The sequence below is a fragment of the Salvelinus fontinalis genome, chromosome 23 (assembly GCF_029448725.1).
Source record: "Salvelinus fontinalis isolate EN_2023a chromosome 23, ASM2944872v1, whole genome shotgun sequence".
Lineage (NCBI taxonomy): Eukaryota > Metazoa > Chordata > Actinopteri > Salmoniformes > Salmonidae > Salvelinus > Salvelinus fontinalis.
In genome coordinates, this window is record NC_074687.1 from 1317358 (window position 1) to 1345255 (window position 27898).

General features: G+C 47.8%; 1 protein-coding gene across 1 annotated transcript in view; it reads left to right on the plus strand.

Moving 5' to 3' along the window:
• The window catches only part of LOC129820679 (unconventional myosin-X-like), a 440174-nt gene that overhangs the window by 370220 nt on the left and 42056 nt on the right, over positions 1-27898 (plus strand). Inside the window, exons 28-32 of the mRNA XM_055877525.1 lie at positions 89-287; positions 8484-8672; positions 8933-9090; positions 9338-9461; positions 10129-10426. Of these exons, the coding sequence (XP_055733500.1) occupies positions 89-287; positions 8484-8672; positions 8933-9090; positions 9338-9461; positions 10129-10426 (968 nt within the window). The remainder of the gene's footprint in view (positions 1-88; positions 288-8483; positions 8673-8932; positions 9091-9337; positions 9462-10128; positions 10427-27898) is intronic.

Below are 27898 nucleotides of genomic sequence, written 5' to 3' on the forward strand. Positions count from 1 at the left end.
GTGACAAGAACTGTCGGTCTGTCGGTCGGTCTAGGAGTTACAGACAGTGTTCATGTTGTTTGACGATATGCCAATATTCTGAAAACAGGGAACTGTGGATGTTGGACTGATCGACTCTGTGTGCGCGTCAGACAACCCTGACAGACCCAACTCGTTTGTCATCATCACCGCTAACCGTGTGATCCACTGCAACACTGAGATGCCTGAAGAGATGCACCACTGGATCGGCCTGCTGCAGAAACCGAAAGGAGACGCCCGGATAGACGGACAGGACTTCCTCGTCAGAGGTTAGTGACCTACACTACCGTTATTATTATTATGAGCCGTCCTCCCCTCAACAGCCTCCACTGATTCTTATCCGGCGGCAGCGTAGCCTAGTGGTTAGAGCGTTGGACTAGTAACTGAAAGGTTGCAAGTTCAAATCCCCGAGATGACAAGGTACAAATCTGTCGTTCTGCCCCTGAACGTATCTGTATCCATACGTACCTGTATCCATACGTACCTGTATCCATACGTACCTGTATCCATACGTACCTGTATCCATACGTACCTGGGTCCATACGTACCTGGGTCCATACGTACCTGGGTCCATACGTACCTGGGTCCATACGTACCTGTATCCATACGTACATGGGTCCATTCATACCTGTATCCATACGTACCTGTATCCATACGTACCTGGGTCCTTACAAACCTGGGTCCTTAAGTACCTGTATCCATACGTACCTGGGTCCATACGTACCTGTATCCATACGTACCTGTATCCATACGTACCTGGGTCCATACGTACCTGGGTCCATACGTACCTGGGTCCATACGTACCTGTATCCATACGTACATGGGTCCATTCATACCTGTATCCATACATACCTGTATCCATACGTACCTGTATCCATACGTACCTGGGTCCATACGTACCTGGGTCCATACGTACCTGTATCCATACGTACCTGTATCCACACGTACCTGTATCCATACGTACCTGTATCCATACGTACCTGTGTCCATACGTACCTGGGTCCATACGTACCTGGGTCCATACGTACCTGGGTCCATACGTACCTGGGTCCATACGTACCTGTATCCATACGTACCTGTATTCATTCTAACCTGTATCCATACGTACCTGTATCCATACGTACCTGTATCCATACGTACCTGTATCCATACGTACCTGGGTCCATACGTACCTGGGTCCATACGTACCTGGGTCCATACGTACCTGTATCCATACGTACCTGTATCCATACGTACATGGGTCCATTCGTACCTGTATCCATACGTACCTGTATCCATACGTACCTGTATCCATACGTACCTGGGTCCATACGTACCTGGGTCCATACGTACCTGGGTCCATACGTACCTGGGTCCATACGTACCTGTGTCCATACGTACCTGGGTCCATACGTACCTGGGTCCATACGTACCTGTATCCATACGTACCTGTGTCCATACGTACATGGGTCCATTCGTACCTGTATCCATACGTACCTGTGTCCATACGTACCTGGGTCCATACGTACCTGTATACATACGTACCTGTATCCATACGTACCTGTATCCATACGTACCTGGGTCCATACGTACCTGGGTCCATACGTACCTGGGTCCATACGTACCTGGGTCCATACGTACCTGTATCCATACGTACCTGTATCCATACGTACATGGGTCCATTCATACCTGTATCCATACGTACCTGGGTCCATTCATACCTGTATCCATACGTACCTGGGTCCATACGTACCTGGGTCCTTACGTAAATGTATCCATACGTACCTGTATCCATACGTACCTGTATCCATACGTACCTGTATCCATACGTACCTGTATCCATACGTACCTGGGTCAATACGTACCTGGGTCCATACGTACCTGGGTCCATACGTACCTGTATCCATACGTACATGGGTCCTTTCATACCTGTATCCATACGTACCTGTATCCATACGTACCTGGGTCCATACGTACCTGGGTCCATACGTATCTGTATCCATACGTACCTGTATCCATACGTACCTGTATCCATACGTACCTGTATCCATACGTACCTGTATCCATACATACCTGTATCCACACGTACCTGTATCCATACGTACCTGTATCCATGCGTACCTGTGTCCATACGTACCTGGGTCCATACGTACCTGGGTCCATACGTACCTGTATCCATACGTACCTGTATCCATACGTACCTGTATCCATACGTACCTGGGTCCATACGTACCTTTATCCATACGTACCTGTATTCATTCTAACCTGTATCCATACGTACCTGTATCCATACGTACCTGTATCCATACGTACCTGTATCCATACGTACCTGTATCCATACGTACCTGTATCCATACGTACCTGGGTCCATACGTACCTGGGTCCATACGTACCTGGGTCCATACGTACCTGGGTCCATACGTACCTGGGTCCATACGTACCTGTATCCACACGTACATGGGTCCATTCATACCTGTATCCATACGTACCTGTATCCATACGTACCTGTGTCCATACGTACCTGGGTCCATACGTACCTGGGTCCATACGTACCTGTATACATACGTACCTGTATCCATACGTACATGGGTCCATACGTACCTGGGTCCATACGTACCTGGGTCCATACGTACCTGTATCCATACGTACCTGTATCCATACGTACATGGGTCCATTCATACCTGTATCCATACGTACCTGTATCCATATGTACCTGGGTCCATACGTACCTGGGTCCATACGTACCTGGGTCCATACGTACCTGTATCCATACGTACCTGTATCCATACGTACCTGTATCCATACGTACCTGTGTCCATACGTACCTGTGCCCATACGTACCTGGGTCCATACGTACCTGTGTCCATACGTACCTGTATCCATACGTACCTGGGTCCATACGTACCTGTATCCATACGTACCTGGGTCCATACGTACCTGGGTCCATACGTACCTGTATCCATACGTACCTGTATCCATACGTACCTGGGTCCATACGTACCTGTATCCATACGTACCTGTATCCATACGTACCTGTGTCCATCCGTACCTGGGTCAATACGTACCTGTATCCATATGTACCTGGGTCCATACATACCTGTGTCCATACGTACCTGGGTCCATACGTACCTGGGTCCATACGTACCTGGGTCCATACGTACCTGGGTCCATACGTACCTGTATCCATACGTACCTGTATCCATACGTACATGGGTCCATTCATACCTGTATCCATACGTACCTGGGTCCATACGTACCTGGGTCCATACGTACCTGTATCCATACGTACCTGTATCCATACGTACCTGGGTCCATACGTACCTGTATCCATACGTACCTGTATCCATACGTACATGGGTCCATTCATACCTGTATCCATACGTACCTGTATCCATACGTACCTGGGTCCATACGTACCTGGGTCCATACGTACCTGTATACATACGTACCTGTATCCATACGTACCTGTATCCATACGTACCTGTATCCATACGTACCTGTATCCATACGTACCTGGGTCCATACGTACCTGGGTCCATACGTACCTGGGTCCATACGTACCTGTATCCATACGTACCTGTATCCATACGTACATGGGTCCATTCATACCTGTATCCATACGTACCTGGGTCCATACGTACCTGGGTCCTTACGTAAATGTATCCATACGTACCTGTATCCATACGTACCTGTATCCATACGTACCTGTATCCATACGTACCTGTATCCATACGTACCTGGGTCCATACGTACCTGGGTCCATACGTACCTGTATCCATACGTACCTGTATCCATACGTTCCTGGGTCCATACGTACCTGTATCCATACGTACCTGTATCCATACGTACCTGTGTCAATCCGTACCTGGGTCCATACGTACCTGGGTCCATACGTACCTGGGTCCATACATACCTGTGTCCATACGTACCTGTATCCATACGTACCTGTATCCATACGTACCTGTATCCATACGTACCTGTATCCATACGTACCTGTATCCATACGTACCTGTATCCATACGTACCTGGGTCCATACGTACCTGGGTCCATACGTACCTGGGTCCATACGTACCTGTATCCATACGTACCTGTATCCATACGTACCTGTATCCATACGCACCTTTATCCATACGTACCTGTATCCATACGTACCTGTATTCATTCTAACCTGTATCCATACGTACCTGGGTCCATACGTACCTGTATCCATACGTACCTGTATCCATACGTACATGGGTCCATTCATACCTGTATCCATACGTACCTGTATCCATACGTACCTGGGTCCATACGTACCTGTATCCATACGTACCTGGGTCCATACGTACCTGTATCCATACGTACCTGTATCCATACGTACCTGTATCCATACGTACCTGTATTCATTCTAACCTGTATCCATACATACCTGGGTCCATACGTACCTGTATCCATACGTACCTGTATCCATACGTACATGGGTCCATTCATACCTGTATCCATACGTACCTGTATCCGTACGTACCTGGGTCCATACGTACCTGGGTCCATACGTACCTGGGTCCATACGTACCTGTATCCATACGTACCTGTATCCATACGTACATGGGTCCATTCATACCTGTATCCATACTTACCTGTATCCATACGTACCTGGGTCCATACGTACCTGTATCCATACGTACCTGTGTCCATACGTACCTGTATCCATACGTACCTGGGTCCATACGTACCTGGGTCCATACGTACCTGGGTCCATACGTACCTGGGTCCATACGTACCTGTATCCATACGTACCTGTATCCATACGTACATGGGTCCATTCATACCTGTATCCATACGTACCTGTATCCATACGTACCTGGGTCCTTACGTACCTGTATCCATACGTACCTGTATCCATACGTACCTGTATCCATACGTACCTGTATCCATACGTACCTGGGTCCATACGTACCTGGGTCCATACGTACCTGTATCCATACGTACCTGTATCCATACGTACATGGGTCCATTCATACCCGTATCCATACGTACCTGTATCCATACGTACCTGGGTCCATACGTACCTGGGTCCATACGTACCTGTATCCATACGTACCTGTATCCATACGTACCTGTATCCATACGTACCTGTATCCACACGTACCTGTATCCATACGTACCTGTATCCATACGTACCTGTGTCCATACGTACCTGGGTCCATACGTACCTGTGTCCATACGTACCTGTATCCATACGTACCTGTATCCATACGTACCTGGGTCCATACGTACCTGGGTCCATACGTACCTGGGTCCATACGTCCCTGGGTCCATACGTACCTGGGTCCATACGTACCTGTGTCCATACGTACCTGTATTCATTCTAACCTGTATCCATACGTACCTGTATCCATACGTACCTGTATCCATACGTACCTCTATCCATACGTACCTGGGTCCATACGTACCTGGGTCCATACGTACCTGGGTCCATACGTACCTGGGTCCATACGTACCTGGGTCCATACGTACCTGTATCCATACGTACCTGTATCCATACGTACATGGGTCCATTCATAACTGTATCCATATGTACCTGTATCCATACGTACCTGTATCCATACGTACCTGGGTCCATACGTACCTGTATACATACGTACCTGTATCCATACGTACCTGTGTCCATACGTACCTGGGTCCATACGTACCTGGGTCCATACGTACCTGTATCCATACGTACCTGTATCCATACGTACATGGGTCCATTCATACCTGTATCCATACGTACCTGTATCCATATGTACCTGTGTCCATACGTACCTGGGTCCATACGTACCTGTATCCATACGTACCTGGGTCCATACGTACCTGTGTCCATACGTACCTGGGTCCATACGTACCTGTATCCATACGTACCTGTATCCATACGTACCTGTGTCCATACGTACCTGGGTCCATACGTACCTGTATCCATACGTACCTGGGTCCATACGTACCTGTATCCATACGTACCTGTATCCATACGTACCTGGGTCCATACGTACCTGTGTCCATACGTACCTGTATCCATACATACCTGTATCCATACGTACCTGTATCCATACGTACCTGTTTCCATACTTACCTGTATCCATACGTACCTGTATCCATACGTACCTGTATCCATACGTACCTGTATCCATACGTACCTGGGTCCATACGTACCTGGGTCCATACGTACCTGGGTCCATACGTACCTGTTTCCATACGTACCTGTATCCATACGTACCTGTATCCATACGTACCTGTATCCATACGTACCTGTATCCATACGTACCTGGGTCCGTACGTACCTGGGTCCGTACGTACCTGGGTCCGTACGTACCTGGGTCCGTACGTACCTGGGTCCGTACGTACCTGGGTCCGTACGTACCTGGGTCCGTACGTACCTGTGTCCGTACGTACCTGTATCCGTACGTACCTGTATCCGTACGTACCTGGGTCCATTCATACCTGTATCCATACGTACCTGTATCCATACGTACCTGGGTCCATACAAACCTGGGTCCATACGTACCTGTATCCATACGTACCTGTATCCATACGTACCTGTATCCATACGTACCTGTATCCATACGTACCTGTATCCATACGTACCTGTGTCCATACGTACCTGGGTCCATACGTACCTGTGTCCATACGTACCTGGGTCCATACGTACCTGGGTCCATACGTACCTGTATCCATACGTACCTGTATCCATACGTACCTGGGTCCATACGTACCTGGGTCCATACGTACCTGGGTCCATACGTACCTGTATCCATACGTACCAGGGTCCATACGTACCTGGGTCCATACGTACCTGTATCCATACGTACCTGTATCCATACGTACCTGTGTCCATACGTACCTGCGTCCATACGTACCTGGGTCCATACGTACCTGTGTCCATACGTACCTGGGTCCATACGTACCTGGGTCCATACGTACCTGGGTCCATACGTACCTGTGTCCATACGTACCTGTATCCATACGTACCTGTATCCATACGTACCTGTATCCATACGTACCTGGGTCCATACGTACCTGGGTCCATACGTACCTGTGTCCATACGTACCTGTGTCCATACGTACCTGTATCCATACGTACCTGTATCCATACGTACCTGTATCCATACGTACCTGTATCCATACGTACCTGTTTCCATACGTACCTGTATCCATACGTACCTGTATCCATACGTACCTGTATCCATACGTACCTGTTTCCATACGTACCTGTATCCATACGTACCTGTATCCATACGTACCTGTATCCATACGTACCTGTATCCATACGTACCTGGGTCCAAACGTACCTGGGTCCATATGTACCTGGGTCCATATGTACCTGGGTCCATACGTACCTGGGTCCATATGTACCTGTATCCATACATACCTATATCCATACGTACCTGGGTCCATACATACCTGTATCCATACGTACCTGTATCCATACGTACCTGGGTCCATACATACCTGTATCCATACGTACCTGTATCCATACGTACCTGTATCCATACGTACCTGTATCCATACGTACCTGTATCCATACGTACCTGTATCCATACGTACCTGGGTCCATACATACCTGTATCCATACATACCTGGGTCCATACATACCTGGGTCCATACGTACCTGGGTCCATACATACCTGTATCCATACGTACCTGTATCCATACATACCTGTATCCATACGTACCTGGGTCCATACATACCTGTATCCATACGTACCTGTATCCATACGTACCTGGGTCCATACATACCTGTATCCATACGTACCTGTATCCATACATACCTGTATACATACGTACCTGGGTCCATACATACCTGTATCCATACGTACCTGTATCCATACATACCTGTATCCATACGTACCTGGGTCCATACATACCTGTATCCATACGTACCTGTATCCATACATACTTGTATCCATACGTACCTGTATCCATACGTACCTGGGTCCATACGTACCTGTATCCATACGTACCTGGGTCCATACATACCTGTATCCATACGTACCTGGGTCCATACATACCTGGGTCCATACGTACCTGGGTCCATACATACCTGTATCCATACGTACCTGGGTCCATACGTACCTGGGTCCATACGTACCTGTATCCATACGTACCTGTATCCATACGTACCTGGGTCCATACATACCTGTATCCATACGTACCTGTATCCATACATACCTGTATCCATACGTACCTGGGTCCATACGTACTTGTATCCATACATACCTGTATCCATACGTACCTGGAGTCCTAGAGTCTAGTTAACCCTTCTCTCTCTCTCTTCCCAGGTTGGCTTCACAAGGAGATGAGGGTTAAGAGTCTAGTTAACCCTTCTCTCTCTCTCTCTTCCCAGGTTGGCTTCACAAGGAGATGAGGGTTAAGAGTCTAGTTAACCCTTCTCTCTCTCTCTTCCCAGGTTGGCTTCACAAGGAGATGAGGGTTAAGAGTCTAGTTAACCCTTCTCTCTCTCTCTCCCCAGGTTGGCTTCACAAGGAGGTGAGGGCAAAGAGCACTAGTCTGAAGCTGAAGAAGAGGTGGTTTGTCTTAACCTCTAACTCTCTGGATTACTACAAGTCTTCAGAGCGCAGTGTGTCCAAGCTGGGGACCCTGGTCCTCAACAGTCTCTGCTCTGTGGTCCAGCCCGACGAGAAGGTCTTCAAGGACACAGGTAGGGGTAGAGACTGAGAACAGGACACGGGTCAAAGGTCGTGTTCAATGTTGACAACACAAACACATCCGGGACCAGGCTAATGCATTCCAGCAAGAATGTATCTGTCTACCATATCATAGCATATATATATTATTTTAATGCTCCTTGAGTCACTCAGTATGTGTCAAAATAGTGAACTAGGAAATAGGGGGCCATTTGTTTTGTGATGCAGCCCCAGACTTCGTTCTTTAACTTCCTTCCTGTCTCTCCCCCTCCAGGTTACTGGAGCATCGTCGTCCACGGCCGTAAACACTCGTACCACCTCTACACCAAACTAGTGAACGAGGCTATGCGCTGGGCGTCGGCCATACAGGGGGCTGTCGACAGCAAGGCTCCCATAGAGACACCCACACAGCAACTCATCAGGGACATCAAGGTACAGCCAATCACCAGCCTGCATACTGAGATGTGGTCATGCTATGTCAGATGAAGCCTGGTCCCAGATCTGTTTGTGCTATCTTAATCTGCCATTGTTATATTTTTGGCTACAAAGAGAGGGACCCGGCTCAGGAGATGGTAGTGATGATGAAGGAACGTGAGGCATACCTCTGACATCTGACCTCTGACCTCTGACCGTTAACCCCTGACCTGCGCCCCCCCCCCCCCCCCCCCCCCCCCCCCAGGAGAGCAGTCTGAACGTGGAGGCTGTGGAACAGACGTACTGGAGGAACCCTATCCTCAGATATACCCAGCACCCCCTCCACGCCCCGCTGCTGCCTCTGCCTTACGGGGAGGTCAACATCCACCGTGAGTTGTCCACCTATAAGAACCTGGAGGGACTTATCACAGCTAGTTTATATTTTACAAGGACTTGATTTACTTCTTTTAACTCCTGGTGGAGCAGCAAAGGGTCGCATGTATTTGACTACAGTTGTCTTAACCATTTTGATAGAAATTAAATGCATAAAGCAGTGACCACCATAACTCTCCCTTTCACGCTCTCGCTCTCCCCCTCTCTCGCTCTCCCCCTCTCTCGCTCTCCCCCTCTCTCGCTCTCCCCTCTCTCGCTCTCCCCCTCTCTCGCTCTCCCCCTCTCTCGCTCTCCCCCTCTCTCGCTCTCCCCCTCTCTCGCTCCTCCCCCCTCTCGCTCTCCCCCTCTCTCGCTCTGCCTCTCTCGCTCCCCCTCTCTCGCTCTCCCCCTCTCTCGCTCTCCCCCCTCTCTCTCTCTCTCTCTCTCGCTCTCCCCCTCTCTCGCTCTCCCCCTCTCGCTTTCCCCCTCTCTCGCTCTCTCCCTCTCTCGCTCTCTCCCTCTCTCGCTCTCCCCCTCTCTCGCTCTCCCCCTCTCTCGCTCTCTCCCTCTCTCACTCTCCCCCTCTCCCCCTCTCTCGGTCTCTCGCTCTCCCCCTCTCTCGCTCTCCCCCTCTCCCCCTCTCTCGCTCTCCCCCTCTCTCCCTCTCCCCCTCTCCCCCCACAGTCCATAAGGAGAAGGGCTATGCCAGCCTGCAGGACGAGGCAGTGAAGATCTTCAACTCTCTGCAGGAGATGGAGGCCGTGTCTGATCCGGTCCCGATCATCCAGGGCATCCTCCAGACCTGCCACGACCTGCGTCTGCTCCGAGACGAGGTCTACTGTCAGCTCATCAAGCAGACCAATCACGTGCCTCAGCCCAACAGCTCGGCCAATCGTGCCCACTGGCACCTCCTCACCTGTATGAGCTGTACCTTCCTGCCCAGCCGGGGTATCCTGCGCTACCTCAAGTTCCACCTTAAAAGGTACTTTTACGACAAGTTCCACCTTAAATGGTACTTTTACCTTCAAAATGCAGATGTGGGGAAAACACAGCTTTGGAAGCTTCGTCCCCTTGTCCTTGTTGAAGAGAGGAGGATCTCAGCTTTCTGTAGATGTAAATATTTTTCTTAGAAAGATGCTGAGCTGCAAGCAGAATGTGTTCCCTCCCTATAGCTTCTAGTAGCAGAATGTGTTCCCTCCCTATAGCTCGTAGTAGCAGAATGTGTTCCCTCCCTATAGCTTCTAGTAGCAGAATGTGTTCCCTCCCTATAGCTCGTAGTAAGCAGAATGTGTTCCCTCCCTATAGCTTGTAGTAGCAGAATGTGTTCCCTCCCTATAGCTTGTAGTAGCAGAATGTGTTCCCTTCTTATAGCTCGTAGTAAGCAGAATGTGTTCCCTCCCTATAGCTCGTAGTAGCAGAATGTGTTCCCTCCCTATAGCTCGTAGTAGCAGAATGTGTTCCCTCCCTATAGCTTGTAGTAAGCAGAATGTGTTCCCTCCCTATAGCTTGTAGTAAGCAGAATGTGTTCCCTCCCTATAGCTCGTAGTAAGCAGAATGTGTTCCCTCCCTATAGCTCGTAGTAAGCAGAATGTGTTCCCTCCCTATAGCTCGTAGTAAGCAGAATGTGTTCCCTCCCTATAGCTCGTAGTAAGCAGAATGTGTTCCCTCCCTATAGCTTGTAGTAAGCAGAATGTGTTCCCTCCCTATAGCTTGTAGTAAGCAGAATGTGTTCCCTCCCTATAGCTCGTAGTAGCAGAATGTGTTCCCTCCCTATAGCTCGTAGTAGCAGAATGTGTTCCCTCCCTATAGCTTGTAGTAGCAGAATGTGTTCCCTCCCTATAGCTTGTAGTAGCAGAATGTGTTCCCTCCCTATAGCTCGTAGTAGCAGAATGTGTTCCCTCCCTATAGCTTGTAGTAGCAGAATGTGTTCCCTCCCTATAGCTCGTAGTAGCAGAATGTGTTCCCGTCCTATAGCTCGTAGTAAGCAGAATGTGTTCCCTCCCTATAGCTTGTAGTAGCAGAATGTGTTCCCTCCCTATAGCTTGTAGTAGCAGAATGTGTTCCCTCCCTATAGCTTGTAGTAGCAGAATGTGTTCCCTCCCTATAGCTTGTAGTAGCAGAATGTGTTCCCTCCCTATAGCTTGTAGTAGCAGAATGTGTTCCCTCCCTATAGCTCGTAGTAGCAGAATGTGTTCCCTCCCTATAGCTCGTAGTAGCAGAATGTGTTCCATCCCTATAGCTCGTAGTAGCAGAATGTGTTCCCTCCCTATAGCTTGTAGTAGCAGAATGTGTTCCCTCCCTATAGCTCGTAGTAGCAGAATGTGTTCCCTCCCTATAGCTCGTAGTAGCAGAATGTGTTCCCTCCCTATAGCTTGTAGTAGCAGAATGTGTTCCCTCCCTATAGCTTGTAGTAGCAGAATGTGTTCCCTCCCTATAGCTTGTAGTAGCAGAATGTGTTCCCTCCCTATAGCTTGTAGTAGCAGAATGTGTTCCCTTCTTATAGCTTGTAGTAGCAGAATGTGTTCCCTCCCTATAGCTCGTAGTAGCAGAATGTGTTCCCTCCCTATAGCTCGTAGTAGCAGAATGTGTTCCCTCCCTATAGCTCGTAGTAAGCAGAATGTGTTCCCTCCCTATAGCTCGTAGTAAGCAGAATGTGTTCCCTCCCTATAGCTCGTAGTAAGCAGATTGTGTTCCCTCCCTATAGCTTGTAGTAAGGGGAATGTGTTCCCTCCCTATAGCTCGTAGTAAGCAGAATGTGTTCCCTCCCTATAGCTCGTAGTAAGCAGATTGTGTTCCCTCCCTATAGCTTGTAGTAAGGGGAATGTGTTCCCTCCCTATAGCTTGTAGTAAGCAGAATGTGTTCCCTCCCTATAGCTCGTAGTAGCAGAATGTGTTCCCTCCCTATAGCTCGTAGTAAGCAGAATGTGTTCCCTCCCTATAGCTCGTAGTAGCAGAATGTGTTCCCTCCCTATAGCTCGTAGTAGCAGAATGTGTTCCCTCCCTGTAGCTCGTAGTAAGCAGAATGTGTTCCCTCCCTATAGCTTGTAGTAGCAGAATGTGTTCCCTCCCTATAGCTCGTAGTAGCAGAATGTGTTCCCTCCCTATAGCTCGTAGTAAGCAGAATGTGTTCCCTCCCTATAGCTTGTAGTAGCAGAATGTGTTCCCTCCCTATAGCTCGTAGTAAGCAGAATGTGTTCCCTCCCTATAGCTCGTAGTAAGCAGAATGTGTTCCCTCCCTATAGCTCGTAGTAGCAGAATGTGTTCCCTCCCTATAGCTCGTAGTAGCAGAATGTGTTCCCTCCCTATAGCTCGTAGTAGCAGAATGTGTTCCCTCCCTATAGCTCGTAGTAGCAGAATGTGTTCCCTCCCTATAGCTCGTAGTAAGCAGAATGTGTTCCCTCCCTATAGCTTGTAGTAAGCAGAATGTGTTCCCTCCCTATAGCTTCTAGTAAGCAGAATGTGTTCCCTCCCTATAGCTCGTAGTAGCAGAATGTGTTCCCTCCCTATAGCTCGTAGTAAGCAGAATGTGTTCCCTCCCTATAGCTCGTAGTAAGCAGAATGTGTTCCCTCCCTATAGCTTGTAGTAGCAGAATGTGTTCCCTCCCTATAGCTCGTAGTAGCAGAATGTGTTCCCTCCCTATAGCTTGGAGTAGCAGAATGTGTTCCCTCCCTATAGCTCGTAGTAGCAGAATGTGTTCCCTCCCTATAGCTCGTAGTAGCAGAATGTGTTCCATCCCTATAGCTCGTAGTAGCAGAATGTGTTCCCTCCCTATAGCTTGTAGTAGCAGAATGTGTTCCCTCCCTATAGCTCGTAGTAGCAGAATGTGTTCCCTCCCTATAGCTCGTAGTAGCAGAATGTGTTCCCTCCCTATAGCTTGTAGTAGCAGAATGTGTTCCCTCCCTATAGCTTGTAGTAGCAGAATGTGTTCCCTCCCTATAGCTTGTAGTAGCAGAATGTGTTCCCTCCCTATAGCTTGTAGTAGCAGAATGTGTTCCCTCCTTATAGCTTGTAGTAGCAGAATGTGTTCCCTCCCTATAGCTCGTAGTAGCAGAATGTGTTCCCTCCCTATAGCTCGTAGTAGCAGAATGTGTTCCCTCCCTATAGCTCGTAGTAAGCAGAATGTGTTCCCTCCCTATAGCTCGTAGTAAGCAGAATGTGTTCCCTCCCTATAGCTCGTAGTAAGCAGAATGTGTTCCCTCCCTATAGCTTGTAGTAAGCAGAATGTGTTCCCTCCCTATAGCTTGTAGTAAGCAGAATGTGTTCCATCCCTATAGCTCGTAGTAAGCAGAATGTGTTCCCTCCCTATAGCTCGTAGTAAGCAGAATGTGTTCCCTCCCTATAGCTCGTAGTAAGCAGAATGTGTTCCCTCCCTATAGCTTGTAGTAAGCAGAATGTGTTCCCTCCCTATAGATTGTAGTAGCAGAATGTGTTCCCTCCCTATAGCTCGTAGTAGCAGAATGTGTTCCCTCCCTATAGCTTGTAGTAGCAGAATGTGTTCCCTCCCTATAGCTCGTAGTAGCAGAATGTGTTCCCGTCCTATAGCTCGTAGTAAGCAGAATGTGTTCCCTCCCTATAGCTTGTAGTAGCAGAATGTGTTCCCTCCCTATAGCTTGTAGTAGCAGAATGTGTTCCCTCCCTATAGCTTGTAGTAGCAGAATGTGTTCCCTCCCTATAGCTTGTAGTAGCAGAATGTGTTCCCTCCCTATAGCTTGTAGTAGCAGAATGTGTTCCCTCCCTATAGCTCGTAGTAGCAGAATGTGTTCCCTCCCTATAGCTCGTAGTAGCAGAATGTGTTCCATCCCTATAGCTCGTAGTAGCAGAATGTGTTCCCTCCCTATAGCTTGTAGTAGCAGAATGTGTTCCCTCCCTATAGCTCGTAGTAGCAGAATGTGTTCCCTCCCTATAGCTCGTAGTAGCAGAATGTGTTCCCTCCCTATAGCTTGTAGTAGCAGAATGTGTTCCCTCCCTATAGCTTGTAGTAGCAGAATGTGTTCCCTCCCTATAGCTTGTAGTAGCAGAATGTGTTCCCTCCCTATAGCTTGTAGTAGCAGAATGTGTTCCCTCCCTATAGCTTGTAGTAGCAGAATGTGTTCCCTCCCTATAGCTCGTAGTAGCAGAATGTGTTCCCTCCCTATAGCTCGTAGTAGCAGAATGTGTTCCCTCCCTATAGCTCGTAGTAAGCAGAATGTGTTCCCTCCCTATAGCTCGTAGTAAGCAGAATGTGTTCCCTCCCTATAGCTCGTAGTAAGCAGAATGTGTTCCCTCCCTATAGCTTGTAGTAAGCAGAATGTGTTCCCTCCCTATAGCTTGTAGTAAGCAGAATGTGTTCCATCCCTATAGCTCGTAGTAAGCAGAATGTGTTCCCTCCCTATAGCTCGTAGTAGCAGAATGTGTTCCCTCCCTATAGCTTGTAGTAGCAGAATGTGTTCCCTCCCTATAGCTCGTAGTAGCAGAATGTGTTCCCTCCCTATAGCTCGTAGTAGCAGAATGTGTTCCCTCCCTATAGCTTGTAGTAGCAGAATGTGTTCCCTCCCTATAGCTCGTAGTAGCAGAATGTGTTCCCGTCCTATAGCTTGTAGTAGCAGAATGTGTTCCCTCCCTATAGCTCGTAGTAGCAGAATGTGTTCCCTCCCTATAGCTCGTAGTAGTAGAATGTGTTCCCTCCCTATAGCTCGTAGTAAGCAGAATGTGTTCCCTCCCTATAGCTTGTAGTAAGGGGAATGTGTTCCCTCCCTATAGCTTGTAGTAAGCAGAATGTGTTCCCTCCCTATAGCTCGTAGTAGCAGAATGTGTTCCCTCCCTATAGCTCGTAGTAAGCAGAATGTGTTCCCTCCCTATAGCTCGTAGTAGCAGAATGTGTTCCCTCCCTATAGCTCGTAGTAGCAGAATGTGTTCCCTCCCTATAGCTCGTAGTAGCAGAATGTGTTCCCTCCCTATAGCTCGTAGTAAGCAGAATGTGTTCCCTCCCTATAGCTTGTAGTAGCAGAATGTGTTCCCTCCCTATAGCTCGTAGTAGCAGAATGTGTTCCCTCCCTATAGCTCGTAGTAAGCAGAATGTGTTCCCTCCCTATAGCTTGTAGTAGCAGAATGTGTTCCCTCCCTATAGCTCGTAGTAAGCAGAATGTGTTCCCTCCCTATAGCTCGTAGTAAGCAGAATGTGTTCCCTCCCTATAGCTCGTAGTAGCAGAATGTGTTCCCTCCCTATAGCTCGTAGTAGCAGAATGTGTTCCCTCCCTATAGCTCGTAGTAGCAGAATGTGTTCCCTCCCTATAGCTCGTAGTAGCAGAATGTGTTCCCTCCCTATAGCTCGTAGTAAGCAGAATGTGTTCCCTCCCTATAGCTTGTAGTAAGCAGAATGTGTTCCCTCCCTATAGCTTCTAGTAAGCAGAATGTGTTCCCTCCCTATAGCTCGTAGTAGCAGAATGTGTTCCCTCCCTATAGCTCGTAGTAAGCAGAATGTGTTCCCTCCCTATAGCTCGTAGTAAGCAGAATGTGTTCCCTCCCTATAGCTTGTAGTAGCAGAATGTGTTCCCTCCCTATAGCTTGTAGTAGCAGAATGTGTTCCCTCCCTATAGCTTGTAGTAGCAGAATGTGTTCCCTCCCTATAGCTCGTAGTAGCAGAATGTGTTCCCTCCCTATAGCTCGTAGTAGCAGAATGTGTTCCCTCCCTATAGCTCGTAGTAGCAGAATGTGTTCCCTCCCTATAGCTTGTAGTAGCAGAATGTGTTCCCTCCCTATAGCTCGTAGTAGCAGAATGTGTTCCCTCCCTATAGCTCGTAGTAGCAGAATGTGTTCCCTCCCTATAGCTTGTAGTAGCAGAATGTGTTCCCTCCCTATAGCTTGTAGTAGCAGAATGTGTTCCCTCCCTATAGCTTGTAGTAGCAGAATGTGTTCCCTCCCTATAGCTTGTAGTAGCAGAATGTGTTCCCTCCCTATAGCTTGTAGTAGCAGAATGTGTTCCCTCCCTATAGCTCGTAGTAGCAGAATGTGTTCCCTCCCTATAGCTCGTAGTAGCAGAATGTGTTCCCTCCCTATAGCTCGTAGTAAGCAGAATGTGTTCCCTCCCTATAGCTCGTAGTAAGCAGAATGTGTTCCCTCCCTATAGCTCGTAGTAAGCAGAATGTGTTCCCTCCCTATAGCTTGTAGTAAGCAGAATGTGTTCCCTCCCTATAGCTTGTAGTAAGCAGAATGTGTTCCATCCCTATAGCTCGTAGTAAGCAGAATGTGTTCCCTCCCTATAGCTCGTAGTAAGCAGAATGTGTTCCCTCCCTATAGCTCGTAGTAAGCAGAATGTGTTCCCTCCCTATAGCTCGTAGTAAGCAGAATGTGTTCCCTCCCTATAGCTCGTAGTAAGCAGAATGTGTTCCCTCCCTATAGCTTGTAGTAAGCAGAATGTGTTCCCTCCCTATAGATTGTAGTAGCAGAATGTGTTCCCTCCCTATAGCTCGTAGTAGCAGAATGTGTTCCCTCCCTATAGCTTGTAGTAGCAGAATGTGTTCCCTCCCTATAGCTCGTAGTAGCAGAATGTGTTCCCTCCCTATAGCTCGTAGTAAGCAGAATGTGTTCCCTCCCTATAGCTTGTAGTAGCAGAATGTGTTCCCTCCCTATAGCTTGTAGTAGCAGAATGTGTTCCCTCCCTATAGCTTGTAGTAGCAGAATGTGTTCCCTCCCTATAGCTTGTAGTAGCAGAATGTGTTCCCTCCCTATAGCTTGTAGTAGCAGAATGTGTTCCCTCCCTATAGCTCGTAGTAGCAGAATGTGTTCCCTCCCTATAGCTCGTAGTAGCAGAATGTGTTCCATCCCTATAGCTCGTAGTAGCAGAATGTGTTCCCTCCCTATAGCTTGTAGTAGCAGAATGTGTTCCCTCCCTATAGCTCGTAGTAGCAGAATGTGTTCCCTCCCTATAGCTCGTAGTAGCAGAATGTGTTCCCTCCCTATAGCTTGTAGTAGCAGAATGTGTTCCCTCCCTATAGCTTGTAGTAGCAGAATGTGTTCCCTCCCTATAGCTTGTAGTAGCAGAATGTGTTCCCTCCCTATAGCTTGTAGTAGCAGAATGTGTTCCCTCCCTATAGCTTGTAGTAGCAGAATGTGTTCCCTCCCTATAGCTCGTAGTAGCAGAATGTGTTCCCTCCCTATAGCTCGTAGTAGCAGAATGTGTTCCCTCCCTATAGCTCGTAGTAAGCAGAATGTGTTCCCTCCCTATAGCTCGTAGTAAGCAGAATGTGTTCCCTCCCTATAGCTCGTAGTAAGCAGAATGTGTTCCCTCCCTATAGCTTGTAGTAAGCAGAATGTGTTCCCTCCCTATAGCTTGTAGTAAGCAGAATGTGTTCCCTCCCTATAGCTCGTAGTAAGCAGAATGTGTTCCCTCCCTATAGCTCGTAGTAGCAGAATGTGTTCCCTCCCTATAGCTTGTAGTAGCAGAATGTGTTCCCTCCCTATAGCTCGTAGTAGCAGAATGTGTTCCCTCCCTATAGCTCGTAGTAGCAGAATGTGTTCCCTCCCTATAGCTTGTAGTAGCAGAATGTGTTCCCTCCCTATAGCTCGTAGTAGCAGAATGTGTTCCCGTCCCTATAGCTTGTAGTAGCAGAATGTGTTCCCTCCCTATAGCTCGTAGTAGCAGAATGTGTTCCCTCCCTATAGCTCGTAGTAGCAGAATGTGTTCCCTCCCTATAGCTCGTAGTAAGCAGAATGTGTTCCCTCCCTATAGCTTGTAGTAAGCAGAATGTGTTCCCTCCCTATAGCTTGTAGTAAGCAGAATGTGTTCCCTCCCTATAGCTCGTAGTAGCAGAATGTGTTCCCTCCCTATAGCTCGTAGTAAGCAGAATGTGTTCCCTCCCTATAGCTCGTAGTAGCAGAATGTGTTCCCTCCCTATAGCTCGTAGTAGCAGAATGTGTTCCCTCCCTATAGCTCGTAGTAGCAGAATGTGTTCCCTCCCTATAGCTCGTAGTAAGCAGAATGTGTTCCCTCCCTATAGCTTGTAGTAAGCAGAATGTGTTCCCTCCCTATAGCTTGTAGTAAGCAGAATGTGTTCCCTCCCTATAGCTCGTAGTAGCAGAATGTGTTCCCTCCCTATAGCTCGTAGTAAGCAGAATGTGTTCCCTCCCTATAGCTCGTAGTAGCAGAATGTGTTCCCTCCCTATAGCTCGTAGTAGCAGAATGTGTTCCCTCCCTATAGCTCGTAGTAGCAGAATGTGTTCCCTCCCTATAGCTCGTAGTAAGCAGAATGTGTTCCCTCCCTATAGCTTGTAGTAGCAGAATGTGTTCCCTCCCTATAGCTCGTAGTAGCAGAATGTGTTCCCTCCCTATAGCTTGTAGTAGCAGAATGTGTTCCCTCCCTATAGCTTGTAGTAGCAGAATGTGTTCCCTCCCTATAGCTTGTAGTAGCAGAATGTGTTCCCTCCCTATAGCTCGTAGTAGCAGAATGTGTTCCCTCCCTATAGCTCGTAGTAGCAGAATGTGTTCCCTCCCTATAGCTCGTAGTAGCAGAATGTGTTCCCTCCCTATAGCTTGTAGTAGCAGAATGTGTTCCCTCCCTATAGCTCGTAGTAGCAGAATGTGTTCCCTCCCTATAGCTCGTAGTAGCAGAATGTGTTCCCTCCCTATAGCTTGTAGTAGCAGAATGTGTTCCCTCCCTATAGCTTGTAGTAGCAGAATGTGTTCCCTCCCTATAGCTTGTAGTAGCAGAATGTGTTCCCTCCCTATAGCTTGTAGTAAGCAGAATGTGTTCCCTCCCTATAGCTCGTAGTAGCAGAATGTGTTCCCTCCCTATAGCTCGTAGTAAGCAGAATGTGTTCCCTCCCTATAGCTCGTAGTAGCAGAATGTGTTCCCTCCCTATAGCTCGTAGTAGCAGAATGTGTTCCCTCCCTATAGCTCGTAGTAGCAGAATGTGTTCCCTCCCTATAGCTCGTAGTAAGCAGAATGTGTTCCCTCCCTATAGCTTGTAGTAGCAGAATGTGTTCCCTCCCTATAGCTCGTAGTAGCAGAATGTGTTCCCTCCCTATAGCTTGTAGTAGCAGAATGTGTTCCCTCCCTATAGCTTGTAGTAGCAGAATGTGTTCCCTCCCTATAGCTTGTAGTAGCAGAATGTGTTCCCTCCCTATAGCTCGTAGTAGCAGAATGTGTTCCCTCCCTATAGCTCGTAGTAGCAGAATGTGTTCCCTCCCTATAGCTCGTAGTAGCAGAATGTGTTCCCTCCCTATAGCTTGTAGTAGCAGAATGTGTTCCCTCCCTATAGCTCGTAGTAGCAGAATGTGTTCCCTCCCTATAGCTCGTAGTAGCAGAATGTGTTCCCTCCCTATAGCTTGTAGTAGCAGAATGTGTTCCCTCCCTATAGCTTGTAGTAGCAGAATGTGTTCCCTCCCTATAGCTTGTAGTAGCAGAATGTGTTCCCTCCCTATAGCTTGTAGTAGCAGAATGTGTTCCCTCCCTATAGCTTGTAGTAGCAGAATGTGTTCCCTCCCTATAGCTCGTAGTAGCAGAATGTGTTCCCTCCCTATAGCTCGTAGTAGCAGAATGTGTTCCCTCCCTATAGCTCGTAGTAAGCAGAATGTGTTCCCTCCCTATAGCTCGTAGTAAGCAGAATGTGTTCCCTCCCTATAGCTCGTAGTAAGCAGAATGTGTTCCCTCCCTATAGCTTGTAGTAAGCAGAATGTGTTCCCTCCCTATAGCTTGTAGTAAGCAGAATGTGTTCCCTCCCTATAGCTCGTAGTAAGCAGAATGTGTTCCCTCCCTATAGCTCGTAGTAAGCAGAATGTGTTCCCTCCCTATAGCTCGTAGTAAGCAGAATGTGTTCCCTCCCTATAGCTCGTAGTAAGCAGAATGTGTTCCCTCCCTATAGCTCGTAGTAAGCAGAATGTGTTCCCTCCCTATAGCTTGTAGTAAGCAGAATGTGTTCCCTCCCTATAGATTGTAGTAGCAGAATGTGTTCCCTCCCTATAGCTCGTAGTAGCAGAATGTGTTCCCTCCCTATAGCTTGTAGTAGCAGAATGTGTTCCCTCCCTATAGCTCGTAGTAGCAGAATGTGTTCCCTCCCTATAGCTCGTAGTAAGCAGAATGTGTTCCCTCCCTATAGCTTGTAGTAGCAGAATGTGTTCCCTCCCTATAGCTTGTAGTAGCAGAATGTGTTCCCTCCCTATAGCTTGTAGTAGCAGAATGTGTTCCCTCCCTATAGCTTGTAGTAGCAGAATGTGTTCCCTCCCTATAGCTTGTAGTAGCAGAATGTGTTCCCTCCCTATAGCTCGTAGTAGCAGAATGTGTTCCCTCCCTATAGCTCGTAGTAGCAGAATGTGTTCCCTCCCTATAGCTCGTAGTAGCAGAATGTGTTCCCTCCCTATAGCTTGTAGTAGCAGAATGTGTTCCCTCCCTATAGCTCGTAGTAGCAGAATGTGTTCCCTCCCTATAGCTCGTAGTAGCAGAATGTGTTCCCTCCCTATAGCTTGTAGTAGCAGAATGTGTTCCCTCCCTATAGCTTGTAGTAGCAGAATGTGTTCCCTCCCTATAGCTTGTAGTAGCAGAATGTGTTCCCTCCCTATAGCTTGTAGTAGCAGAATGTGTTCCCTCCCTATAGCTTGTAGTAGCAGAATGTGTTCCCTCCCTATAGCTCGTAGTAGCAGAATGTGTTCCCTCCCTATAGCTCGTAGTAGCAGAATGTGTTCCCTCCCTATAGCTCGTAGTAAGCAGAATGTGTTCCCTCCCTATAGCTCGTAGTAAGCAGAATGTGTTCCCTCCCTATAGCTCGTAGTAAGCAGAATGTGTTCCCTCCCTATAGCTTGTAGTAAGCAGAATGTGTTCCCTCCCTATAGCTTGTAGTAAGCAGAATGTGTTCCCTCCCTATAGCTCGTAGTAAGCAGAATGTGTTCCCTCCCTATAGCTCGTAGTAGCAGAATGTGTTCCCTCCCTATAGCTTGTAGTAGCAGAATGTGTTCCCTCCCTATAGCTCGTAGTAGCAGAATGTGTTCCCTCCCTATAGCTCGTAGTAGCAGAATGTGTTCCCTCCCTATAGCTTGTAGTAGCAGAATGTGTTCCCTCCCTATAGCTCGTAGTAGCAGAATGTGTTCCCTCCCTATAGCTTGTAGTAGCAGAATGTGTTCCCTCCCTATAGCTCGTAGTAGCAGAATGTGTTCCCTCCCTATAGCTCGTAGTAGCAGAATGTGTTCCCTCCCTATAGCTCGTAGTAAGCAGAATGTGTTCCCTCCCTATAGCTTGTAGTAAGCAGAATGTGTTCCCTCCCTATAGCTTGTAGTAAGCAGAATGTGTTCCCTCCCTATAGCTCGTAGTAGCAGAATGTGTTCCCTCCCTATAGCTCGTAGTAAGCAGAATGTGTTCCCTCCCTATAGCTCGTAGTAGCAGAATGTGTTCCCTCCCTATAGCTCGTAGTAGCAGAATGTGTTCCCTCCCTATAGCTCGTAGTAGCAGAATGTGTTCCCTCCCTATAGCTCGTAGTAAGCAGAATGTGTTCCCTCCCTATAGCTTGTAGTAAGCAGAATGTGTTCCCTCCCTATAGCTTGTAGTAAGCAGAATGTGTTCCCTCCCTATAGCTCGTAGTAGCAGAATGTGTTCCCTCCCTATAGCTCGTAGTAAGCAGAATGTGTTCCCTCCCTATAGCTCGTAGTAGCAGAATGTGTTCCCTCCCTATAGCTCGTAGTAGCAGAATGTGTTCCCTCCCTATAGCTCGTAGTAGCAGAATGTGTTCCCTCCCTATAGCTCGTAGTAAGCAGAATGTGTTCCCTCCCTATAGCTTGTAGTAGCAGAATGTGTTCCCTCCCTATAGCTCGTAGTAGCAGAATGTGTTCCCTCCCTATAGCTCGTAGTAAGCAGAATGTGTTCCCTCCCTATAGCTTGTAGTAGCAGAATGTGTTCCCTCCCTATAGCTCGTAGTAAGCAGAATGTGTTCCCTCCCTATAGCTCGTAGTAAGCAGAATGTGTTCCCTCCCTATAGCTCGTAGTAGCAGAATGTGTTCCCTCCCTATAGCTCGTAGTAGCAGAATGTGTTCCCTCCCTATAGCTCGTAGTAGCAGAATGTGTTCCCTCCCTATAGCTCGTAGTAGCAGAATGTGTTCCCTCCCTATAGCTCGTAGTAAGCAGAATGTGTTCCCTCCCTATAGCTTGTAGTAAGCAGAATGTGTTCCCTCCCTATAGCTTCGTAGTAAGCAGAATGTGTTCCCTCCCTATAGCTCGTAGTAGCAGAATGTGTTCCCTCCCTATAGCTCGTAGTAAGCAGAATGTGTTCCCTCCCTATAGCTCGTAGTAAGCAGAATGTGTTCCCTCCCTATAGCTTGTAGTAGCAGAATGTGTTCCCTCCCTATAGCTTGTAGTAGCAGAATGTGTTCCCTCCCTATAGCTTGTAGTAGCAGAATGTGTTCCCTCCCTATAGCTCGTAGTAGCAGAATGTGTTCCCTCCCTATAGCTCGTAGTAGCAGAATGTGTTCCCTCCCTATAGCTCGTAGTAGCAGAATGTGTTCCCTCCCTATAGCTTGTAGTAGCAGAATGTGTTCCCTCCCTATAGCTCGTAGTAGCAGAATGTGTTCCCTCCCTATAGCTCGTAGTAGCAGAATGTGTTCCCTCCCTATAGCTTGTAGTAGCAGAATGTGTTCCCTCCCTATAGCTTGTAGTAGCAGAATGTGTTCCCTCCCTATAGCTTGTAGTAGCAGAATGTGTTCCCTCCCTATAGCTTGTAGTAGCAGAATGTGTTCCCTCCCTATAGCTCGTAGTAGCAGAATGTGTTCCCTCCCTATAGCTCGTAGTAGCAGAATGTGTTCCCTCCCTATAGCTCGTAGTAGCAGAATGTGTTCCCTCCCTATAGCTCGTAGTAAGCAGAATGTGTTCCCTCCCTATAGCTCGTAGTAAGCAGAATGTGTTCCCTCCCTATAGCTCGTAGTAAGCAGAATGTGTTCCCTCCCTATAGCTTGTAGTAAGCAGAATGTGTTCCCTCCCTATAGCTTGTAGTAAGCAGAATGTGTTCCCTCCCTATAGCTCGTAGTAAGCAGAATGTGTTCCCTCCCTATAGCTCGTAGTAAGCAGAATGTGTTCCCTCCCTATAGCTCGTAGTAAGCAGAATGTGTTCCCTCCCTATAGCTCGTAGTAAGCAGAATGTGTTCCCTCCCTATAGCTCGTAGTAAGCAGAATGTGTTCCCTCCCTATAGCTTGTAGTAAGCAGAATGTGTTCCCTCCCTATAGCTTGTAGTAGCAGAATGTGTTCCCTCCCTATAGCTCGTAGTAGCAGAATGTGTTCCCTCCCTATAGCTCGTAGTAGCAGAATGTGTTCCCTCCCTATAGCTCGTAGTAGCAGAATGTGTTCCCTCCCTATAGCTCGTAGTAAGCAGAATGTGTTCCCTCCCTATAGCTTGTAGTAGCAGAATGTGTTCCCTCCCTATAGCTTGTAGTAGCAGAATGTGTTCCCTCCCTATAGCTTGTAGTAGCAGAATGTGTTCCCTCCCTATAGCTCGTAGTAGCAGAATGTGTTCCCTCCCTATAGCTCGTAGTAGCAGAATGTGTTCCCTCCCTATAGCTCGTAGTAGCAGAATGTGTTCCCTCCCTATAGCTCGTAGTAGCAGAATGTGTTCCCTCCCTATAGCTCGTAGTAGCAGAATGTGTTCCCTCCCTATAGCTCGTAGTAGCAGAATGTGTTCCCTCCCTATAGCTCGTAGTAGCAGAATGTGTTCCCTCCCTATAGCTCGTAGTAGCAGAATGTGTTCCCTCCCTATAGCTTGTAGTAGCAGAATGTGTTCCCTCCCTATAGCTTGTAGTAGCAGAATGTGTTCCCTCCCTATAGCTTGTAGTAGCAGAATGTGTTCCCTCCCTATAGCTTGTAGTAGCAGAATGTGTTCCCTCCCTATAGCTCGTAGTAGCAGAATGTGTTCCCTCCCTATAGCTCGTAGTAGCAGAATGTGTTCCCTCCCTATAGCTCGTAGTAGCAGAATGTGTTCCCTCCCTATAGCTCGTAGTAAGCAGAATGTGTTCCCTCCCTATAGCTCGTAGTAAGCAGAATGTGTTCCCTCCCTATAGCTCGTAGTAAGCAGAATGTGTTCCCTCCCTATAGCTTGTAGTAAGCAGAATGTGTTCCCTCCCTATAGCTTGTAGTAAGCAGAATGTGTTCCCTCCCTATAGCTCGTAGTAAGCAGAATGTGTTCCCTCCCTATAGCTCGTAGTAGCAGAATGTGTTCCCTCCCTATAGCTTGTAGTAGCAGAATGTGTTCCCTCCCTATAGCTCGTAGTAGCAGAATGTGTTCCCTCCCTATAGCTCGTAGTAGCAGAATGTGTTCCCTCCCTATAGCTTGTAGTAGCAGAATGTGTTCCCTCCCTATAGCTCGTAGTAGCAGAATGTGTTCCCTCCCTATAGCTTGTAGTAGCAGAATGTGTTCCCTCCCTATAGCTCGTAGTAGCAGAATGTGTTCCCTCCCTATAGCTCGTAGTAGCAGAATGTGTTCCCTCCCTATAGCTCGTAGTAAGCAGAATGTGTTCCCTCCCTATAGCTTGTAGTAAGCAGAATGTGTTCCCTCCCTATAGCTTGTAGTAAGCAGAATGTGTTCCCTCCCTATAGCTCGTAGTAGCAGAATGTGTTCCCTCCCTATAGCTCGTAGTAAGCAGAATGTGTTCCCTCCCTATAGCTCGTAGTAGCAGAATGTGTTCCCTCCCTATAGCTCGTAGTAGCAGAATGTGTTCCCTCCCTATAGCTCGTAGTAAGCAGAATGTGTTCCCTCCCTATAGCTCGTAGTAGCAGAATGTGTTCCCTCCCTATAGCTCGTAGTAGCAGAATGTGTTCCCTCCCTATAGCTCGTAGTAAGCAGAATGTGTTCCCTCCCTATAGCTTGTAGTAGCAGAATGTGTTCCCTCCCTATAGCTCGTAGTAAGCAGAATGTGTTCCCTCCCTATAGCTCGTAGTAAGCAGAATGTGTTCCCTCCCTATAGCTCGTAGTAGCAGAATGTGTTCCCTCCCTATAGCTCGTAGTAGCAGAATGTGTTCCCTCCCTATAGCTCGTAGTAGCAGAATGTGTTCCCTCCCTATAGCTCGTAGTAGCAGAATGTGTTCCCTCCCTATAGCTCGTAGTAAGCAGAATGTGTTCCCTCCCTATAGCTCGTAGTAAGCAGAATGTGTTCCCTCCCTATAGCTCGTAGTAGCAGAATGTGTTCCCTCCCTATAGCTCGTAGTAAGCAGAATGTGTTCCCTCCCTATAGCTCGTAGTAAGCAGAATGTGTTCCCTCCCTATAGCTTGTAGTAGCAGAATGTGTTCCCTCCCTATAGCTTGTAGTAGCAGAATGTGTTCCCTCCCTATAGCTTGTAGTAGCAGAATGTGTTCCCTCCCTATAGCTCGTAGTAGCAGAATGTGTTCCCTCCCTATAGCTCGTAGTAGCAGAATGTGTTCCCTCCCTATAGCTCGTAGTAGCAGAATGTGTTCCCTCCCTATAGCTTGTAGTAGCAGAATGTGTTCCCTCCCTATAGCTCGTAGTAGCAGAATGTGTTCCCTCCCTATAGCTCGTAGTAGCAGAATGTGTTCCCTCCCTATAGCTTGTAGTAGCAGAATGTGTTCCCTCCCTATAGCTTGTAGTAGCAGAATGTGTTCCCTCCCTATAGCTTGTAGTAGCAGAATGTGTTCCCTCCCTATAGCTTGTAGTAGCAGAATGTGTTCCCTCCCTATAGCTTGTAGTAGCAGAATGTGTTCCCTCCCTATAGCTCGTAGTAGCAGAATGTGTTCCCTCCCTATAGCTCGTAGTAGCAGAATGTGTTCCCTCCCTATAGCTCGTAGTAAGCAGAATGTGTTCCCTCCCTATAGCTCGTAGTAAGCAGAATGTGTTCCCTCCCTATAGCTCGTAGTAAGCAGAATGTGTTCCCTCCCTATAGCTTGTAGTAAGCAGAATGTGTTCCCTCCCTATAGCTCGTAGTAAGCAGAATGTGTTCCCTCCCTATAGCTCGTAGTAAGCAGAATGTGTTCCCTCCCTATAGCTCGTAGTAGCAGAATGTGTTCCCTCCCTATAGCTTGTAGTAGCAGAATGTGTTCCCTCCCTATAGCTCGTAGTAGCAGAATGTGTTCCCTCCCTATAGCTCGTAGTAGCAGAATGTGTTCCCTCCCTATAGCTTGTAGTAGCAGAATGTGTTCCCTCCCTATAGCTCGTAGTAGCAGAATGTGTTCCCTCCCTATAGCTTGTAGTAGCAGAATGTGTTCCCTCCCTATAGCTCGTAGTAGCAGAATGTGTTCCCTCCCTATAGCTCGTAGTAGCAGAATGTGTTCCCTCCCTATAGCTCGTAGTAAGCAGAATGTGTTCCCTCCCTATAGCTTGTAGTAAGCAGAATGTGTTCCCTCCCTATAGCTTGTAGTAAGCAGAATGTGTTCCCTCCCTATAGCTCGTAGTAGCAGAATGTGTTCCCTCCCTATAGCTCGTAGTAAGCAGAATGTGTTCCCTCCCTATAGCTCGTAGTAGCAGAATGTGTTCCCTCCCTATAGCTCGTAGTAGCAGAATGTGTTCCCTCCCTATAGCTCGTAGTAAGCAGAATGTGTTCCCTCCCTATAGCTCGTAGTAGCAGAATGTGTTCCCTCCCTATAGCTCGTAGTAGCAGAATGTGTTCCCTCCCTATAGCTCGTAGTAGCAGAATGTGTTCCCTCCCTATAGCTCGTAGTAGCAGAATGTGTTCCCTCCCTATAGCTCGTAGTAAGCAGAATGTGTTCCCTCCCTATAGCTTGTAGTAGCAGAATGTGTTCCCTCCCTATAGCTCGTAGTAGCAGAATGTGTTCCCTCCCTATAGCTCGTAGTAAGCAGAATGTGTTCCCTCCCTATAGCTTGTAGTAGCAGAATGTGTTCCCTCCCTATAGCTCGTAGTAAGCAGAATGTGTTCCCTCCCTATAGCTCGTAGTAAGCAGAATGTGTTCCCTCCCTATAGCTCGTAGTAGCAGAATGTGTTCCCTCCCTATAGCTCGTAGTAGCAGAATGTGTTCCCTCCCTATAGCTCGTAGTAGCAGAATGTGTTCCCTCCCTATAGCTCGTAGTAGCAGAATGTGTTCCCTCCCTATAGCTCGTAGTAAGCAGAATGTGTTCCCTCCCTATAGCTCGTAGTAAGCAGAATGTGTTCCCTCCCTATAGCTTCTAGTAGCAGAATGTGTTCCCTCCCTATAGCTCGTAGTAGCAGAATGTGTTCCCTCCCTATAGCTCGTAGTAAGCAGAATGTGTTCCCTCCCTATAGCTCGTAGTAAGCAGAATGTGTTCCCTCCCTATAGCTTGTAGTAGCAGAATGTGTTCCCTCCCTATAGCTTGTAGTAGCAGAATGTGTTCCCTCCCTATAGCTTGTAGTAGCAGAATGTGTTCCCTCCCTATAGCTCGTAGTAGCAGAATGTGTTCCCTCCCTATAGCTCGTAGTAGCAGAATGTGTTCCCTCCCTATAGCTCGTAGTAGCAGAATGTGTTCCCTCCCTATAGCTTGTAGTAGCAGAATGTGTTCCCTCCCTATAGCTCGTAGTAGCAGA